Genomic DNA, 19,376 nt, shown 5'->3' with positions numbered 1-19,376 from the left:
ATCCCACCGCTTGCCACCAATGTAACGGATCACCTGGCACCCCGACTTGGTACCTCCATTAATGGATGCTCCTAGTGCTTCCTGAGGACTCCAAGCACTCTGGCAGACACCATAATCACCGAATCCAAGAAACCTTTAAATTCTCCCAAGCGTATGAATGCTGTAGACCATTGAATAGGAACCATACGAATAGGCTTGTACCCCTAGCAGTCAACTGGAACAGCATACGATAAATCCTTCCCCCAATAATGAGACGACACATCACTTTGAGGTTAAAACAGGAACTCTGGACTGGCTCATCCAGCCTGGCTTTTATTTCCAACTCACACATACAGGCCACACCCAGGGGGAGGCATAAAAGAACCAATGACATAGATGTTACCTCCCACACATCCCCTCCCCTTAGTGTGACACATAATCCCATTATGCATACAGTGTAAAATATACTTTTACACAACTTTCATAACTTTAAAACCATACATCACATTCACATAAAAATACATATCCACAATCAATCCATTCAGGGGAACAACATATTAAAAAATGGCATGAATCCGACCAGGGGTTCAAAAGTTACTAAAAGTATCTTTTAAAACCCCTATCTTTCCAGCTCAGACCGTTTTTTTACAGAGCCTTCTCTGTGCTGGAGAAGTAATTCAATTATCTCCCAGCCCAGAGACAGACTCCATTAAGCACATGGGGACACAAAGACAGTAAAACACTTTAAAATACATAAATTCACCTTTTACACATAACACACAGACATTTCACATATCCCCAGATAGCTGGGATCTGCGCGCACAAAACTACCGAATAGCGCGCAGATCCTACTCACACAGTACAATTGCCATGGAGCTAAAGTCTTTCCCATACTCTTTCATTATATGAATAGGCTCCATGGTATGGCTATCTGGGGTATCACATTCCCATAAAGTCTGGTCCATAGTCCAAAGGCAAGAGGCGGGCAATCAGCCCCCTCCAAGGACACGTGGCGAGGTCGGTTTCGCCACAATCCCAAAAAGTCCCAATATGTCCATCGATGATTTTAAAAGGGCCAGTAGCAGCAATATAAAGTACAATATGCCCCAAATAACCCAGGGGCCATAGTCAGCAGGTAGGAGGCTAGCAAACAGGCTTCTCCAGGGCCCAGTGGCGAGGTTGGTTTCGCCACAAACAGTGTCTGGGTTTTGCAGTTCAAATGACCCCATACAAGGGAAGTAAGGGAAGCCAAAAAAACGTCTCAGCCAAGGGAGGTGTGGCTAGAGCTGCATTAAAAAAAGTGATTTAACTCTGAAATGTTAGAGAACTGACCAGTGTAGCTGCATGAGCATAATCTATGTACCAAAAGTGCTTCACTAACTTAATGTTATTATTTTTTTTAATATTATTTTTATTATTATTATTATTGTTATAGTTTATTTATAAGGCACCAACACATTTTGCAGTGCTGTCTATGGTACAACTGGTACAGGTAATAAGACAAAGAGATAATACAAAATGTGTATTTGTATAAAAGTAGTTTTGTTGCTTAGAGTGTGCCTATAACCAACTTACTTTTTCAATAGACAATAGGAGCTGCACTCAATCCCATCAATCAGAGCCAGGGTGCAACCAAACCAGGACCAAGCACCAGATTCCAGTGACAATAATATAGTATGCACAAAATGGATCAGGCACTCCAACATGAAGAAATGGCTATTGAAGCCCAAAGTGACACTTTGGGCTTCAATACATTTGCCATTTCTGGATCTTGGAGTGCCTGAACCATTTTATGCATACTATAACCAACTTACTGACTAATGCCTGAACCATTTAAATTAATAAGGTCTTAAAAATAGTTGGGCTACCTGGGGGTTTCGGAGGTTCACAGTTATTTCCCGACATCATATGACAATTTATAGAAAGCCTGCCTGTTGACTGTCTTTCTGCAGATTTTACAGGGAAACAGTTTCTTCCCATAATTGTAATATTATGGTGTTTTAAAGCCTGTATTTAACTAATACATATTAATGAGGAGAGAAAATAAAATTAAACGAATAATCAAAGCTTTATCCTGCAACTGGGCACCTCCATCTTAGTTCCCTGCCAATCATTGTTATAAGCTATGTTCTTTGAATCTAGCAGTCAGCACAGACAAAGCGTACAGAGAGGAGGAGACATGAAGCAATGTTTATATTTCTATTGCTTATGTGTATGTTTTTCCTTGTCTGAACTGGATATGATGCAATATGATTACTCTGTATTATAAATGTAAAAAAAAATTATATAAATTCAAAAAAATCAGAACATCTAATAAAAGAAAAGTTAACACCCTATAGGTGAGTTTCGAAGTTTGATTCAGTGGAATAAATTCCAGTGAAGTGTCAATTGTTCTTTAAACAAAATCATATTTTATACATTTTTAGGTAGGTTTTGTTAAATAAAATATCAATGCTGGGAATTCACTCAGCCTTCAATAAACCAGGGAGGACCACCAATGGTGGAAGCATTAGCCCACCAATAACCTTTCCTTGGCATCTTTTATTGCACAGCAATTTTCTGCCATGTGGCTCCTTTTAATGTTAAGTGGAACACAAGGTAGATTGCAAAGGTTTTGGCACGTCATTTTGAACAAGCATTATTAACTATCATTGCCATTTCACAATCTTTGCCTGCAAATGGAGAGATAATATTTCCCCGGAAACTTGGAGATTTAAGCATACATAATAGTAAAAGAATCGCAATGATTTGAATATATATTTAACACAATAATTAAACTAGGTATTTTATATTTTTAATATTGTGTTAAAGTTCACAATGACAGTTAAATATAGTATTCTTTTAATAAAGTATGAAACCTTATTTGAAACTTTCTGGTTATCTGTTTGTGGTAGTATGTCACTATATACTAACTTGAAGTGCTCCTCCTCTAAACATTTATTTGGAAGTTACACACAGCATACTAAATCAACTACAACACACATGTATATACAATATGTACAATACATACAAGCAGTTACTCTTCATATTTGATACTCTAGAGAGAGTTCAGAGAAGGGCTACTAAACTGGTTCATGGATTGCAGGATAACACTTACCAGGAAAGGTTAAAATATCTTAACATGTATAGCTTGGAGGAAAGACGAGACAGGGGGGATATGATGAAAAAAAAAATTAAATACATAAAGGAAATCAATACAGTAAAGGAGGAGACTGTATTTAAAAGAAGAAAAACTACCACAACAAGAGGCCATAGTCTTAAATTAGAGGGACAAAGGTTTAGAAATAATATCAGGAAGTATCACTTTACTGAGAGGGTAGTGGATGCATGGAATAGCCTTCCAGCTGAAGTGGTAGAGGTTAACACAGTAAAGGAGTTTAAGTATGCGTGGGATAGGCATAAGGCTATCCTAACTATAAGATAAGGCCAGAGACTAGTGAAAGTATTTAGAAAATTGGGCAGACTAGATGGGCCGAATGGTTCTTATCTGCCGTCACATTCTATGTTTCTATACTTAGACAAAACAAAACCAAGAGAGCAACTAATCCTCTTAAACTATATTACATTTCAAACTAGAATAAATGAGTAAAGCTAGCAGCCCCCAATGTATACATATCTATCAAAACAATTGGAACAAGATGGATAGAATCTCTAAGAAGATGGATAGAATCTCTAAGAACAGGAAGCACAAAGGGCTTCTGTAGCAAAAGTTGCAGGATGTAAGCTTGACTTGGTGTCTCTATCTAATAGGAATAACATACTTGATGGTGGGCTTTCATAAGGACCTTGAGGTTGGTCAAATATGTGTGCAATGGTGCATAAGAAAGGAATAAAAGTGCAAAAAAATATCACCATGCTGTATTGACTATTGTGCCCAGAGTTTAATTTTAAAGCTGCCACTATTTTATAATAACAGTGGCACTCAATGGTCAGGTGGCATTTTGTTTTGGAATTTTTATTTTTATTCTGTTGAAGGCTCAAATCAGTGTTTGCATTTTGCATATTTACCATGTCTATATGTGGAAAAATAAAATATAATATTGAACTCTGTGAACTTTTAATTTTAAATGTACATCTTTAAAATGGGTTGTGTTTGCTAAACCTGAAGTGCATATATAGAGCACTCAGTCTAAGATATTTATAACTCAATTGTATCGGAGCAAATTCCTTATTATAATGTAAGGAAAAATATAAAAATAAAAGTGTTCTAGTAATTCACACTGATTTCATTTTACAGGGTGGAGCTCAGCATAAAGTGCCTGTGGTTATATCAAAAATATTCAAGGATCAAGCAGGTAAAGAATTCAGTACACACTATGCATATGAAGTAATCTTTACCTATATCGTTCACCATTTACCTCTGTGTATCTGCAGAGACTAACCTGCAACATCCCTTAAAACATGTTGTTAAAATTGTGCATTTTACATATTATGCATTGTTTAAATAAAATTTAAATTACACTATATTTATAAATGCACATCAACGCAGCTCATTTTGTAATGACATTTTTTTAGATATTAGCACTAATGTTAGGGTTAAAGTTGGTTAGTTATACCTAAGTCCTGTGTTGTGGTGCTTACCTCTTTAGCACCTCAGTACTTAGAGTTAAATTTTCTCTAATGAGTCTCTAATTATACATTTAAAATTTTAACGGAGCACTATAGCATTAGGAATATAAATGTGTATGTGTAATGCTATAGTGCCCTCCTAACAAGTTAGGTGACAAGCTCCCCTTCCCTTTTCTACAAAATAAAACTATTTTACTTGCTGTTTCTCCCTTGCAACACCGGCCTCCACACTGTTGTCCTACTTTGAAGGCTGCAATCATCAATCACTGATAATCTCATCCAATCCAGAGTTTTCCCATAGAAATAATTGGGAGGCTAGTAAACATTCACTGCAAAATGTCAGTGTGCCAATCAGATCTACGAGACCATAGTCGAGAGGTGTTTAAACTGTGCATTATAAACATTGCAATGCAAACAGCAATGTTTTCAAGTGCAGGGTTAAATGACAGGGATATGGCACCCTGACCACTTTAATGATATTATTATTTTAGCATTATTTTATTATTTATATAGCGCCATCAGGTTTCGTAGCTCTTTACAGTGGGGATATGAAGTGGTTTTAATGTCTATAACAGGGATAGGCAACCTTCAGCACTCCAGATGTTTTGGACTACACCTACCGTGATGCTTTGCCAGCATTATTGATGTAAGATCATTATGGGGGATGTAGTTCACAACATCTGGAGTGCCAAAGGTTGCCTATCCCTGGCCTATGGTGTCCTTTTTTTGGTGATTTTTTTTTAAAGTAAATCAGAAATTGTATCATCTCACAACTTCTAAATATTGACTGCTGAAAAGTGCAAGGTCCAAAAAAAATATTCAAGCATAGCCAAAGTGGAAAGTTCAATGATATGTACCTATTGAATTATATGTACCATTATTTATATTTTCTGTGTATGTGTCTTGCCAAAGTTAACTCTTTCCATCACTCTACCAAAACCAAAATCCAACTCTACCACCCTTAGTAACAATGCCATCAGTTCATGTCCCAAGTCACACTTCCAGGAAATAAATGTAGTGCTGCCATGGCCCTTCACCATTAAAGGAAACACTTTCTGGACATGACCGTTGCAACACTATACCAGGACAATGCCTAAGCAAATCATTTAATTGGGTGGAATACATTTTGAAGAAATTTGCAAGGCAATCAATTTTTTGTTCCCACATGATTATGATAAACAAAGTACAATATAAGTATTATTCAGCAAGCTTAAGTGCTTTTGGGGCATGGAGTGGTCCTTTAAGTCACCACATCTGCTAAATAAGCCCTTAATAACTTTAAAACACAAAAATAGTAAAAGAATGTATGAAGCATTCTTGCAATAGATGACATGAAGAATACAATATTATTGAATCAAACAGCTTCTTAAAAAGGTCAAACCTTGATGATGATTTGAAAAGTGTCAGGCTAATAGAAAATGTGGAGTAGTGATGAGTGAATCATTTCCCCATCTTGAAAATCATTTTTACTGTGAGTCAAATGCCTTCAACTGTAGAAGAGTAATTCTATATTTAAAATGAAAATACTGCGAGGGAAATAGTTTATTTTATTTAATGGCAATGTGCTATGATGAATTCAGTAGCATTCACTGCAATCGAAAACAGATAAGCGGGTGGTGTATATTTAACTTTTGTCATTAAAACTGGTGGTACATTTTCTGTTTTGGCTTATCGGACATTCATTTTTCATTTTAACTGAGGCATTTTACTAATGCACTCACTATAAACTTAGCACATGATGTGTATGAATGCATAGTAAAATTTACTCTGTGGTAGCTGCCTTTTCTGCTGATTGTTCTGCTATGTGTTAAATAATGCTGAACAGGATAAAAACAATTCCATACAACCAGAGCCCAAAACCCTCTATACACAACAACCTTTACTACAGAAGCATCTCTGCCTAGCACTAACTTAACCTTTTTGATGTTGCAGCTAAGAAAGGCAAAGTCCGTACTCAGATGTAGTATTGAAAGTAAGCACAAATTAATTAAAGTAAAACGATAACTTGGGGTTTGGTTGGTGTGACGAAGTGCCCTTCGCCACTTGGGCCTGGAGAGGACTGCTTGCCAGCCTCTTGCCATGTGATTATGGTCCCTGGGAGATTGGGCCCTTTTAAAAAACGTATTCGGCCGTAACAGAGTGCATGTCACTCATTCTGGCCCTTTAAACACAGTTATATTGCCAAGTCTTTCCCATAGTCTTTCATTATATGAATAGGCTCCATGGCATAGCTATCTGGGGGTATCACCGCTCACACAGGGCAAGTACCGAATGGCCCCACTGTGTTTAAAGGGCCAGAATGAGTGACATGCACTCTGTTAGGGCCGAATACGTTTTTTAAAAGGGCCCAATCTCCCAGGGACCATAATCACATGGCAAGAGGCTGGCAAGCAGACCTCTCCAGGCCCAAGTGGCGAAGGGCACTTCGTCACAGTTGGTGTTTCCACCTTCCAAACCTCTAGTTAGAGTGCAGCGCTATATAGATTGTAGTACATATAACTCACCCTATTGATGACTTGTTTGGGTGTGTACATGAAAGATAGAAAAATACAAATACAAAATAATTGTGCAATATTGCAAATACAACGTTTTTTAAGATTTAATGTGAGTATGAATTTACTCACATTTTTTAGAACCATTTGGAATAGCCTTCCAGCTGAAGTGGTAGAGGTTAACACAGTAAAGGAGTTTAAGCATGCATGGGATAGGCATAGGGCTATCCTAACTATAAGATAAGGCCAGAGACTAATGAAAGTATTTAGAAAATTGGGCAGACTAGATGGGCCGAATGGTTCTTATCTGCCGTCACATTCTATGTTTCTATGTTTCTATGTAACTGATCGCCGTCGTTCCCCCCGTGTTTATCCCGGTCCAGATGGACTGCCTGTCTGCCTAGAGAGTCTTCCCGCGGCAGATCAGGACCCCGCAGCCACGTGATCGCTCGATCACATGGCCGCAATAGGTGCCTCTGTATCTGCCTGCAGGGGGACTGTCTGTGCTGACAGGCAATCTCCCTGCAAGTGGAAAATAAAAAAAAGTAAAATAAAATCAATCAGTGTAAAGAAAATATATATATATATATGTGTATATATATATATATATATATATATATATATATATGATATATAAACATGTATTATATCTATATTTAATATACAGTTGCAAGAAAAAGTATGTGAACCATTTGGAATGATATGGATTTCTGCACATATTGGTCATAAAATGTGATCTTTACAGAACTGTTTCAATTCAGCAATATTCTTGGGATGTCTGGTGTGAATCGCTTCTTGAGGTCATGCCACAGCATCTCAATCGGGTTGAGGTCAGAACTCTGACTGGGCCACTTCAGAAGACGTATTTTCTTCTGTTTAAGCCATTCTGTTGTTGATTTACTTCTATGCTTTGGGTCATTGTCCTGTTGCAACACCCATCTTCTGTTGAGCTACAGCTGGTAGACAGATGACCTTAAGTTCTCCTGCAAAATGTCTTGATGAACTTGGGAATTCATTTTTCCTTCGATGAAAGCAATCCGTCTAGGCCCTGACGCAGCAAAGCAGCCCCAAACCATGATGCCCCCACCACCATACTTCACAGTTGGGAAGAGGTTTTGATGTTGGTGTGCTGTGCATATTTTTCGCCACACATAGTGTTGTGTGTTTCTTCCAAACAAATCAACTTTGGTTTCATCTGTCCACAGAATATTTTGCCAGTACTGCTGTGGAACATCCAGGTGCTCTTGTGCAAACTGTAAACGTGCAGCAATGTTTTGTTTGGACAGCAGTGGCTTCCTCTGTGGTATCCTCCCATGAAATCCATTCTTGTTTAGTGTTTTATGTATTGTAGATTCGCTAACAGGGATGTTAGCATTTGCCAGTGACTTTTGTAAGTCTTTAGCTGACACTCTAGGATTCTTTTTCACCTCATGGAGCAGTCTGCGCTGTGCTCTTGCAGTCATCTTTACAGGACGGCCACTCCTAGGGAGAGTAGCAGCAGTGCTGAACTTTCAACATTTATAGACAATTTGTCTTACCATGGACTGATGAACAGCAAGGCTTTTGGACTGTCTTACCGTGGACTGATCAACAGCAAGGCTTTTCCAGCTTTATGCAAGTCAACAATTCTTAATCGTAGGTCTTCTGAGAGCTCTTTTGTGTGAGGCATCATTCGCATCAGGCAATGTTTTTTGTGAAAAGCAAACCCAGAACTGGTGTGTGTTTTTTATAGGGCAGCTGTAACCAACACCTCCAATCTCATCTCATTGATTGGACTCCAGTTGGCTGACATCTCATTCCAATTAGCTCTTGGAGATGTCATTAGTCTAGGGGTTCACATACTTTTTCCACCTGCACTGTGAATGTTTACATGGTGTGTTCAATAAAAACAGGCAACATTTCATTACTTGTGTGTTATTAGTTTAAGCAGACTGCGATTGTCAATTGTTGTGACTTAGATGATGATCAGATCACATTTTATGACCAATTTGTGCAGAAATCCATTTCATTCCAAAGGGTTCACATACTTTTTCCTGCAACAGGATATATATATATATATCATATACATAATGTCAAACTAAGTGTATTTTTATATTTATATATACATATATTAATATAAAAATGAACATATAATTAGATTACACACGTGTATATATATATATATATATATATATATATATATATATATATATAATATAATAACTATATATAGTGTGTATATATATATATATATTATAAAATATAAATAATAAGTAAATTAAAATAAATTAAAAATTTAAAAATAATTTGTAATAATTTAAAATAATATATTTGTATACATGTAATTTTATTCTAACGATATTTTGATATTAATATATATATATATATTTTATCAAAATACACTTAGAATGAAATGATATATATATCTATGTATAAATAAATAAAAATAATACGAAATATACATATGTCCAAATACATAATTACATAAATAATTTCATAAATATACATGTAGACTTCAAATATATAAATTCTAAATTCTATATTAAATTCTATGTGCATATTTATGTAATATTTTTAAATAAATAAGTAATTTTATTGATTGCAATTTGAGGGACATGCCTGACAACCCAGGCCGAAAGCCCAGAGAACTTAATTTGCTAGCACTGTGTTTAACCCTGTAACTTTCTATTACACCCTAAAACCTGTACATGGGGGTCCTGTTTCCTTGGGAGACTTTGCTGAACACAAATATTAGTCTTTCAAAACAGTAAAACATATCACAGCGATGATATTGTCAGTGAAAGTGAAGTTTTTTGCATTTTTCACACACAAACTGCACTTTCACTGATAATATTATTGCTGTGATACGTTTTACTGTTCTGAAACACTAATATTTGTGTTCAGCAAATTCTCCCGAGTATAACAGTACCCCACATGTAGAGGTTTTATAGTGTTTTTGAAAGTTACAGGGTCAAATATAAGGCTTGATTTTACTTTTTACTTTTTTTATTGAAATTTGTCAGATTGGTTAGGTTGCCTTTGAGAGCGTATGGTAGCCCAGAAATGAGAATTTTCCCCATGATGGCATACCATTTGCAAAAGAAGACAACCCAAGGTATTGCAAGTGGGGTATGTTCAGCCTTTTTTAGTAGCAACTTAGTCACAAACACTGTCCAAAGTTAGGGATTTTTGCATTTTTAACCTGCAAACAAATATAAATGCTAACTTTGGCCAGTGTTTGTGACTAAGTGGCTACTAAAAAAGACTGGACATACCCCATATTGAATACCCTGGGTTGTCTACTTTAAAAAAAATATGTACATGTGGGGTGTGATTCAGAGATTTTGGACAGATAATAGTGTTACAATGTCACTATTGATACATTTAAAAATATATATATATTGAAACAGCAATTTCCTACTTGTACTTATAGCCATATAACTTGGAAAAAAAAGCAAAAAAGCATGTAAACACTGGGTGTTTTTAAACTCAGGACAAAATTTAGAATCTATTTACCAGTTTTTTTCATTAGCTTTTGTAGATAAGTAAAAGATTTTTCAAGTAAAAGTCCAAAAGTTAAATTGTTCACCATATTTTATTATTTTTATTAAAGTAAAATATATGACATGATACAAATAATGGGATGTGGGGGATATCCCGGCCTCCAGGTGGAGGAGCTGGTCGCAGCGGGAGTCCCTGCGCGGTCCAGATACCGACCGCCTGCACTGGCACAGGCTGCATTACTATCAGCCAGCCAGCAACGTTAGATGTAGCCGCAGAGGGGCTGAAACAACTGCCCGAAGAGGCACCCCGATCGGGCACAAAGAGACATGGGCGCACATATGGATTGCCAAATCACTGGCTCATACTCCACAGAGGCACCACTGCAGAGTCGGAGGAGTGAAGGCGGAGAGTGCCAATCATGGGAGGCCGTTCTGGACCGCCCGAACGGTCTTGGGCACAGCTGAGCGCTAGATGAATCCCCTGTGATGACTGCCAGCCCGCTGGAGGAGTGAGTTCTCTAACCCATGGGTATGTGGGGTCCCCAGAAGGCCATGTCCCCGTGGCCGTGAGCCCGGCGAGGCGGGCCTGTGCGACCCCTCCGGCAGACCGGTGGCCGGGGGGGTGCGCGCCGGCTCCAAGCAAGCGGCCGGCTTCGGGAGAGACAAAGGGCAACGCGCTCCTCTGAGTCTGAGGCACTTGGTGGCGCTGGGGAGGTGCAGGGAGAGAGGGGCCCGTGGACTCTAGGTGTGGGAGTCGTATGGACTGCCCCTGCTCCCGAGTGCCCACAAAGCTACGGAGGGCCCTGGAGACGGACGGGGTTGTTGCAGGGAAGACAGAAGGTGATCCAGCGGCCTAAGACCGGTAGGGCTGCTGTGCAATGAGCAGCTTCCAGTGAACTGATATGGAGAACAGCCCAGCTCTGTTGCGGCTCACAGAGCCAAAGTTATTAATTTTAAAGTTTTTCGTTAACTGAATCGTACTGAAAACAGCATGTTAAACGTTATATTGTTTTCTATAATCTAGTACCATCACCACATTGCTCGAAACAGTTTCCAAGCATTTACTTTTTAGACCGTTATCATAAACATGTATGTCCTTACAGAATTCAGGATCTGTTGGATGGCTCATGTACGTAAGTACATTGCTCCATAACAGATCCTGGATCAGTCTAATAACAGGCAGCACAATTACAAAATGGCAGCTCGTCTAAGCAGAGTTTCTTGATGCATATTAGGATTTATGGTCTATACGCATACGTCTGTGCCTCTGCGTAGGCAACCAAATGTTTTTTCTATGAACTCGCAATGTACCTGCCCACATTTTGTTGCAACTTTTACTGCTTTTTCAAGCCTTATCTGTAACCTAGACACTTTTACAAAGTTGGTACACGTTTATTATGCGACATGATTGCTGAGAACTACTGGCCTCTGCGCAGGCAACCATAGGATACCATTGATAATTTATGCAGTGAGAATCTCATGAGATTGTGTAAGACTAGAAGAAATGCACGGCCAGCGTAATGCGTAAATATGCCTGTTGAATATATATGACATCTTAACTTTCGCAAAGTTTAAGTTCATCGCATTTAATTAACCGCCTGTTTATGTTGACATCAATACCTCTGCGCAGGCAACCAAATGTTATTTCTATGAATCCGCAATGTGCCTGTTCACGTTTTATTGCGACTCCAATAAAAATATTAAAAACAAATAATGGGATGTAAAGAAAGCCCTTCTTGTCCTGAAAAAAAACAATATATAACTTGTATGGGAACAGTAAATGAGAGAGCGGAAAATTACAGCTAAACACAAACACCACAATAGTGTTAAAACCGCTCTGGGCCTTACGGTACAACATCGTAAAAAAAGGCCGGTCCTTAAGGGGTTAACATATAAGCTAATTTTTATCTGTGTGGAATAAATTAACTGGATGGAGAAAGCTGTGTTCTGCAATTTTATATAGTAGATTTCTCTAACGTGAAGCTGTACTCCTGTATGAGAAAGTTCTAAATAAAAATAATACAATTAATACTTCGCAAAGATGTTGTTGTTTTTTCATCTGTTCAAATATACTCTCCACCTCTTGAACTGTTCCAGCACCACCATGAGCCAACCTATGAGGGCATAGAGGTGCCTCTCAGCAACTCCTCTGTTTGGGGAAGCCTTGGATGGCTTTCCCAATGCCTGGCACTCTCCCTCTGCTGCTCTAGATGTGCTGCCTTCAATACTAGCATATTAGTTAACTGAACGAAGTGACATTTGATGTTACTCTGTGAGGAGTGCTAGTGGAACTGGAAGGGATTGCATTATAATATTATCAAGTCTCCATGGCTAAGGCCTTCCAAAAAGAAAGCTGGGCCTTCCAAAAAGAAAGCTCTGCTGGAGGAGGATACGAGGACTGCTGCAGATGGGCTAACGTAACCAATAATAGATTTGTGGAGTATTCCAATAATTTGTCATGGGGGGGCACAATTAAACACATTTTTTCATGGCTTTGTATACATTTGATAGTGATTTTGCTAGCACCATGTATAGCTGGAAATGACTGAGGAAATGGAAACTAAAATGTGCAAAAGTGCGTGACAGTTTTCTTTAAAGACACACTCTTAGTAAAAGTGCATTTTTACTGCCTTTGCTCACCAACAACATACTATTATTAAGAGACTGTTTAATTTCAGCTTGGTTTGAGGAATTGTGCATAGCATGGTCTACATTTTGCATCATTAGTCTAATATGTTGATTATTTTTGTCTTTTATTTTCAGTTTCTTTTTATTTTAAATTTCTCTTCTTGTTTTTATCTTTTTCTCTGGTCTGTGAAATATTATTTGGGTTCACATACTTTGGGGACCTTACTTGATTTTGAGTTACACATTTGCATTTTGGTGTTTGCTCAGTTTAATAAGCTACTGGTACAGGGTTAAGAAGACAACACAATGAAGAAAGAAAAACCCACAATCTACATATAAAAATAACAAAAATATGTAAATGCATGACTCTAATGAACATTACTAGGGTGCTAGTTCAGCCAACAATTAATTGCCATTTTTGTATTAAAGGACAAGTGTCACCCCAAAAATATGTTTGATATAATAATTCTTTCATCAAGTATTGAAAATAAATATATATATTTTACATGCACATGTTTATATGTAAAAAAAGAGAAAAATTCATGTCTACCTTTAGTATATGACAAGATCCTTCAGCCATATACATGCATCTTCAGTAAGACAGTACAGACAGGCAGTGCAGGGATGTGTTTTTATTAATGATTAATTCATTCTATATTTTTACTTCATATATATATATATATATATATATATATATATATATATATATATATATATATATATATATATATATATATATAAATGGAAAAGATCCCATGCACTCACGCTTTATTGTTCCTCATGTGCCGGGTGCCAAAGCCTGGACTCCAAAGATACATAGAATGCCAAATAATAGCTGCTCACCGGTCTTGTTAAAATCCAAATGTTTTATTGTTGTCCTATCATTTTTGTCTGACCCTGAGGAAAGTCCCGAGCGGGGACTGAAATGTTGGTCACAGATTTTAAACAAGATTGAATAAAACATTTGGATAAAACATTTGGACCGGTGAGCAGCTATTATTTGGTATTCTATGTATATCTATATATATATATATATATCTATATATATATATATATCTATATCTATATATATATATATATATATATATATATATATATTTTTTTTTTTTTTTTTTAATGAAGTAATTAAAAACTTTAAAACTTGATGAAAGGATTATTATATTGAAGTTATTTTAAAGTGACAAAAACAGAGTGGTAAACCGCGCCACAGAGGAGTAAAATATAGTAAATTATAAAAATGATATATACATACATATAGGGTATTCCAACAGTATGGTAGTGGATATAAACCTTGAGGGAACACAAATATAAAACAAATAAAAGTGCAATATGTCAATATAAAATATGTATATATAATATAAATGGAAAACCGGTAAAAAGGTTAACTCACACTTTGCAGAGCTACTAAGAGCTCTGCCGTATAGCGCCTGGATGGTATAATCCCCGTCTTGGGATATAGTGATGGAGTGTAGTATCCAAAGCTCCACAGCCGTGCATAAAACAGAAACACAAATAAAATCCAATGGTATAGTATGTATTGTAAATGATATTAAAACAAGAAGTAAGTATCCTACTTACGATTTCCAGAGCAATGACTTGCTCTGGTGATGAAAGCTAATGGTGGTATAAACAGGATCCAAAGTGCACCAGGAACAAAGGAATAAAAAGTGAACCAGGGAGAGAAATAGGAAAAAAAACTGCAACTTTATTTATGAAAATATGTTATTAAAATCTAGATAAAAGTCCAGCATCCAATCTCCCACAGTACTTAACGCATTTCGCCCGAGTAGGGGCTTCTTCTTTCTATTTTAAAGTGACAGTTGTCGTATAATTTGAAATAATGTGATTGGTTGCCATTATGGTATGTCATGACGTTTGACATTGTGTTGCAACATGTGCATGTTTATACATCAAAAGATGGTGGCAAGTAGTGTTGTCGCGAACCCGAAATTTTCGGTTCGCGAACGGCGAACGCGAACTTCCTCAAATGTTCGCGAACCAGCGAACCGCGCGAACCGCCATTGACTTCAATGGGCAGGCGAATTTTAAAACCAACAGGGACTCTTTCTGGCCACAAAAGTGATGGAAAAGTTGTTTCAAGGGGACTAACACCTGGACTGTGGCATGCCAGAGGGAGATCCATGGCAAAACTCCCATGGAAAATTACACAGTTGATGCAGAGTCTGCTTTTAATCCATAAAGGGCAGAAATCACCTAACATTGACACCTGTCCTCAAAGCCCCTGATACACACTGACACAGAGCAGAATAGAGACTGTTCCCCGTCCACAGAGACCATGATACACACTGACACAGAGCAGAATAGAGACTGTCCCCCCTACATAGGGTCACTTGGCAGGTATGGATTGACACCTGTCCTCAAAGCCCCTGATACACACTGACACAGAGCAGAATAGAGACTGTTCCCTGTCCACAGAGTCCATGATACACACTGACACAGAGCAGAATAGAGACTATTCCCCGTCCACAGAGACCATGAAACACACTGACACAGAGCAGAATAGAGACTGTTCCCCATCCACAGAGACCATGATACACACTGACACAGAGCAGAATAGGGACTGTTACCCCTACATAGGGTCACTTGGCAGGTATGGATTGACACCTGTCCTCAAAGCCCATGATACACACTGGGGGGAGCTACTGTCCTCCCCAACCACTGCGCGGTGGGTGGGGGCCATAAATCACAATGGGGGGACCTACTGTCCTCCCCCCCTCGGCCCCCACCCCTACGCGGTGGGTGGGGGCCATAAATCACAATGGGGGGGCCTACTTACCTCCCCCCCTGGCCCCCATCCCTGCGCGGTGGGAGGGGGGCATAAATCACAATGGGACGGACCTACAGATAGGAGTGGAGTATTGTTCATATCAGTTTAATACCTTCCGCGTCTCCTATCAGTGGACGTGTATATGGCAGCCATTTTAGGAACCGCACACCTGGGACCCGAGCAAGGTCACCTCTTTCAACAGGCGACATGATTTGGCCCTGTAAAACTATCCTGGATATTCTCTACAAGTTCTATGGATATGGCATTGATTTATGTAACAGGGAGATGGAAGAAGATGCTTGGTCGGTCCTCTTACTTGAAATTTGGGGCACTGCGCGGGCAAGCTAATGTGCCACCAGATAGGAGTGGTGAGTTTAGTATTGTTCATATCAGTTTAATACCTTCCGCGTCTCCTATCAGAGGACATGTATATGGCAGCCATTTTAGGAACCGCACACCTGGGACCCGAGCAAGGTCACCTCTTTCAACAGGCGACATGATTTGGCCCTGTAAAACTATCCTGGATATTCTCTACAAGTTCTATGGATATGGCATTGATTTATGTAACAGGGAGATGGAAGAAGATGCTTGGTCGGTCCTCTTACTTGAAATTTGTGGCACTGCGCGGGCAAGCTAATGTGCCACCAGATAGGAGTGGTGAGTTTAGTATTGTTCATATCAGTTTAATACCTTCTGCGTCTCCTATCAGTGGACGTGTAAATGGCATTGAGATTTTTAATTGTTGAATCACCTCCTGTCAGGGTACCTGTGGTCTCTACCTCCGAAAGAGGTAGATACTTAGCTGTTCCTCCATCCAGACGGCCTGATGGCTCCCTTCCCCACGGTCTATCCAGTCATGCAAGGCCGGCCGCGAGGGAGTGACTGCCTTTTACAGCATCTAGGCAGGAAGTTGTCATCAGGACACTCCTCCGGAACGACCTGTCACTCAATTGCTGCAGGACCAATCAGGACGCCTCGGAGGCGTGGTTACTGCTCTGAACAGGGTATTTAACAGAGCTTATTTCATTAGCTCATTGCCCTGTCGTGGTTCTAGCTTGTTCTAGTCACTCAGTGCTTGTGTATTCTATTATCCCTTTTGGTTTTGACCCGGCTTGTTTACCTTACTCTGCTTATCTCTGTTACCCTTGATTCGGCTTGTCTCTCGCTTACCTGTCTTCTGTTACCCTCGACCTCGGCTTGTCTTTGACCATTCTATACTGTACTACTTACGTTAGTCCGGCCATTCTAAGGTCCGGTATACGTATCTGGCTACTGTTTGTACTCTGCGTGTTGGATCCCTGTCCCGATCCTGACATTACGACAGGGCCAATGGATCCTGCAAGTACAAACAGTCAGCTTGCTTCTCCTGATCCTAGGTTTGAAGCCATGGATCACAGAATGGATCAGATGGCGCTTGCGCTACAGGCTCTATTATCTCGTGCCAATAACCCACCAGAGGAGATACGTAATACCCCTGTTTCTCCGGTCGGTTCAGGTCTAGAGGTAGCCACAGTGGGTGCTTCTTCTCGCATTACCCCCCCAGTACGCTATGGTGGGGCTCCTGAGAAGTGTCGTGGTTTCTTAAACCAAATTAGTATCCACTTTGAATTGCAACCCCGCTCTTATCCTACAGATAGGGCAAAGGTAGGATTTATTATCACCCTACTTATTGAGAAAGCTCTGAGATGGGCCAACCCATTATGGGAGAACGATAACCCATTAGTTTATAACTATAACGCCTTTGTAGCTGCTTTTAGAAGAACATTTGACCCTCCAGGTAGAAAGGTTAATGCAGCCAGATTACTGTTGCGTCTGAAACAGGAGAACCGAACACTGGTGAATTATGCACTAGAGTTCAGGTCTCTGGCGTCAGAAGTCAAGTGGAATGAGCAGGCGTATATGGATGTATTTTTGAATGGCTTATCTGAAGTAATCCTTGATGAGGTTGCTACCAGAGAACTCCCTGAGAATTTAGAGGATTTAATTTTGTTCATCTCTCGTATAGATGAACGTTTAAGAGAGAGACAGAACACTCGAGAGAGGAACCGGAGACCTTCTTTTAGGTTAGCCCCCGCTTTTCCAAGTTCTGACTCCACGGTATCTTTGCTTCCTGAACCTATGCAGATAGGGTATACCCACCTCTCTGAGGAGGAAAGACAGTACAGGAGAAGAGAAGGTTTGTGTATGTATTGTGGAGCTAAGGGTCATTTACTCTCGAACTGTTCTAACCGCCCGGGAAACGCTCGCACCTAAGTCTCTCTAGAGGACAGGCCTTGGGTGTTTCTATTTTGTCCTCTACTCCTAATTATAAAGATCACAGGCTTCTGCTACCAGTTTCCTTAACTTGCGGGAGGGAAGTAGTAAGTGCTGCTGAGAATTTTATCGACCAAGCCTTTGCTAGTAAAAACAATTTCCCATCCCAGCTAAGGGAGACACCCTTGGCCGTTGAGGCCATAGATGGTAGACCACTACTAGACCCTGTTATCTTTCGTGAGACCATACCCATTGATTTAAATGTTGGTATCCTACACGTGGAGAATTTATCTCTTCTGCTCATTTCGTCTCCTTCCGTTCCCATAGTTCTGGGGTACCCATGGTTGAAAGAACATAACCCTATTATTGATTGGGAGTTAGGGGAGATACTCTCGTGGGGCCAGGGCTGCCAGGATCGGTGTTTGTGCAAGGTTTCTCCATTAGCTAATATTAACATACAGGAGAATCCTACTCAGTCCACAGAAAGACAAATACCAGACCTTTACCTAGACTTAAGGGCAGTGTTTGACAAGAAGAATGCTGATTCTTTGCCGCCACACAGGTCATTTGACTGTAAAATTAAGCTTCTACCCGGGACTATGCCTCCGCGGGGCCATGTATATCCTTTGTCTGTTCAGGAAAACTCGGTTCTAGAGGAGTATATTCAGGAGAATTTAGAAAAGGGATTCATCAGGAGGTCTTCTTCTCCGGCCGGGGCGGGGTTCTTTTTCATTAAGAAGAAGGATGGCACGCTGAGACCTTGTATCGATTACCGAGGCTTGAATAAAATAACTGTCAGAAATGCCTATCCTATCCCACTGATTACCGAGTTATTTGATCGTCTTAAGGGCTCCAAAATCTTCACCAAGTTAGATCTCAGAGGGGCTTACAATTTGGTGAGAACCCAGCAAGGTCACGAGTGGATGACGGCATTCAATACCCGGTATGGCCATTACGAATACACTGTTATGCCATTTGGACTATGCAATGCTCCTGCAGTATTTCAAGATTTGATTAATGAGGTACTTAGGGAGTTTCAGCATGATTGTGTTATTGTTTACCTGGACGACATACTAATACACTCTAAGGAGATTGAGACTCACCATAGACAGGTCAGAAAGGTGTTACACAAACTTCTGCAACATGGTCTATACTGCAAATTGGAGAAGTGCAGTTTTGATCAGT

General features: G+C 39.4%; 1 protein-coding gene across 1 annotated transcript in view; it reads left to right on the top strand.

Annotated features, from left to right (window-relative positions):
* Positions 1-19,376, top strand: part of SNTG2 (syntrophin gamma 2) — a 539,246-nt gene that overhangs the window by 237,497 nt on the left and 282,373 nt on the right. The window contains exon 4 of the mRNA XM_063442215.1: positions 4,217-4,274. Within this exon, the coding sequence (XP_063298285.1) occupies positions 4,217-4,274 (58 nt within the window). The remainder of the gene's footprint in view (positions 1-4,216; positions 4,275-19,376) is intronic.

The sequence above is a fragment of the Pelobates fuscus genome, chromosome 2 (assembly GCF_036172605.1).
Source record: "Pelobates fuscus isolate aPelFus1 chromosome 2, aPelFus1.pri, whole genome shotgun sequence".
NCBI lineage: Eukaryota > Metazoa > Chordata > Amphibia > Anura > Pelobatidae > Pelobates > Pelobates fuscus.
The sequence above is the reverse complement of the archived record's forward strand: the minus strand, read 5'-3'. Positions and strand labels throughout refer to the sequence as shown.